Source organism: Hermetia illucens, chromosome 4, assembly GCF_905115235.1.
Source record: "Hermetia illucens chromosome 4, iHerIll2.2.curated.20191125, whole genome shotgun sequence".
Taxonomy (NCBI): Eukaryota; Metazoa; Arthropoda; class Insecta; order Diptera; family Stratiomyidae; genus Hermetia; species Hermetia illucens.
The window spans coordinates 44,484,803-44,487,267 of record NC_051852.1 but is presented as its reverse complement, the minus strand read 5'-3'; the positions used below and the strand labels follow the sequence as shown (position 1 = coordinate 44,487,267).

Below are 2,465 nucleotides of genomic sequence, written 5' to 3'. Positions count from 1 at the left end.
CATAGCCCGACCACGAGAGCTCCTGTGCCAGACGCGTGCAAATGCACTGGCCTATAGGGCATCATGCCGCTGGGCTCGGCATACCCTACAATTCGCATTGCCGAAGCTGCGAAGCAGGAAGGGAAACCCTCATGTACTTTCTCTTCGATTGCCCAGCTATTATACGTTATATTTCTACTCGTCGGTAAACAGTAAGTGATTCCAGAAAGTTTCGTTTTTCGTTTAATTCTATTTGCTGCACTGATGTACGGTTTGCAACGTACGGTACGTGAATTATACTCTACTTTGTTAATTGCATTACGTACAGTCTGGGATGTAACTGTTACACCACGCGTTCCCAACTAAGTAACTAACTTCGGTGTACCTACTCGAGGGTTTTTAACAACTTCTCATTTCTCGCATTTAGCGATTTACCCCCCAAAATAATGACTCAAATGTCTCTTCGTTCAACCCTTTTATCACTCCACATTCATTTTGTTTCAGTGTCCGGATAGTGCACCTGAATTTCTTGGTTAGAAGATGAATATCAAACGTATTTCAAAGGATTTTAAAGCACATTACTGTTATTTGTTGAGGATGAAATCGTCTGCAGGTTTGATGCCAAAATAACTTATCTTAATATGACAGAACAGTTCAGCTGGTGTAGGAGGCTTCTTCACAAGCTTCATACTTTAAATTCGCTGAAGAGTTTGGAAGGGGTGGAAAACGAAAATCAGATCATAGTTCATCACACAAATTTCAATTTTACTTTTATTTATTATTAAATAAGAAATTATTCGAATCCTTAAAGCTACACCCTGTCCAGCGCTTCCACCATGACTATGCTGTTGCCTCTGATTACCTGTAAATGATTTATTTGCCTTGTCAACAAACATCTGAGGCTGATATCAGTTCGCAAGGTTACTTACGACCATTCCAATATTATTCCGCGTCCCATCCCGACACTCTTCCACTGTTTCGTCTATAACCACATTCATGAACGGGTCGAAGCCTCGCAGGATACCAATCACCGATCGGCCACCATTTAGTTTAAGCATCATACGTTTATCCATGAATCTGAAAAAGTGTTCAAGCTGTTAGGATACTCATTTTTCAGCGAAATAATTGATACTTCTTAATATAATGCCTGGGCCAGGGTGAGACGCCGGGGCATAACCTCTACTTCTCTACCACAAACACTTACTTTTTCAGTTCTGGTGGATGAGCTTTCGACATCTTTGGAAGAATCTACGAATATCCTGGAATGATGATCAAGTTACGTGAGGTAAGAATGAACCTAATATTCAGAGAGAAAACTGTGTTGCAATACACCAAGCAAGCAAACGACTCCCCGCGTTCGGTGAAATGGTATTTTGACAGCAACCGTCTTTCACCACTGACTAGCAGTTTGTTGGTGTGGTGAATTTTACTAAAGATGAGAGAAAGGTTGGAAGTGATTGTCTCGGATGTCATGTCTTTCTATCGAAAATATAAACCGGAAACGGCTTCATACGAGCATATCCCGTTAATTCTAATTGTCCATTGCTTCCACTCTTTATAATTAATTGTATGTGCCCAATTGTGGTTTTTCATTGATCTTTTCTCATTCAAAACAATTTGGTTGTTAGTTCTATTCAGCAACCAGGCAATGTCACAACAGTCGCTCACTTCCTGCCTTCTGCTTTTTATCTGTCAGGAAATCAGGTAACTTTGATTTAATCTTATGTTTTAATATTGGTTTACATATAAAAAGAAAATATTGCTATTCAAGCTGATATTTAGCTATGTTTAACTCAACTTTATTTCAATGGGTGATTATCACAATTGTTTAACTCACAAATTTTTCTCTATTTTACTTTAAATTTGTGTAATTGTTGTATAATCACAACATTATTATCTTTAAGCAACTTTATCAACATTATCAACGGTGGAACGATCGGTATCCGGTCTAGGCCTGTCTTAATAACTCCAGACATCCCGGTTTCGCGCCGAGGTCCACCAATTCGATATCCCTAAAAGCTGTCTGGCGTCCTGGTCTATGGCGTCGATCCATCTCAGGCAGGGTTTGCCTCATCTTTTTTTTTTACATAAATATTGCCCTTATAGACTTTCCCGGCAGGATCATCCTCATCCATACGAATTAAGTGATCCGCATACCACAACCTGTTGAGCCGGATTTTATTCACAGCTTGACGGTCATTTCGTCGTTATCTAGGCTACGGAATCGTTCATCCTCATGTAGGGGGTCAAAAATTCTTCGGAGGATTATTTTCTCGAATGGGGCCAAGAATTCGCAATTTTTCTTATTAAGAACCCAAGTCTCCGAGGAATACATGAGGACTGGCAAGATCATTGTCTCGTACAGTAAAAGCTTTGAACCTACGGTGCGACGTTTAAAGCGGAACAGTTTTTGTAAGCTGAAATAGGCTCTGTTGGCTACCAACAACCGTGCGAGGATTTCATCGTCATAGCTTTTATCGGTTGTG

The 2,465-nt window shown here is 40.2% G+C and overlaps 1 protein-coding gene across 1 annotated transcript; it reads right to left on the bottom strand.

Annotated features, from left to right (window-relative positions):
• Window positions 1-720: 720 nt before the first annotated feature.
• LOC119655060 (probable small nuclear ribonucleoprotein G) lies at window positions 721-1,380 on the bottom strand. Its single transcript, XM_038060751.1, has 3 exons — window positions 1,184-1,380; window positions 909-1,056; window positions 721-841 (listed from the first exon to the last, which is right to left on the bottom strand). Exons 1-3 carry the CDS (start codon window positions 1,213-1,215, stop codon window positions 791-793), a joined length of 231 nt encoding a protein of 76 aa, XP_037916679.1. The 5' UTR covers window positions 1,216-1,380; the 3' UTR covers window positions 721-790.
• Between the last annotated feature and the right edge of the window lie 1,085 nt (window positions 1,381-2,465).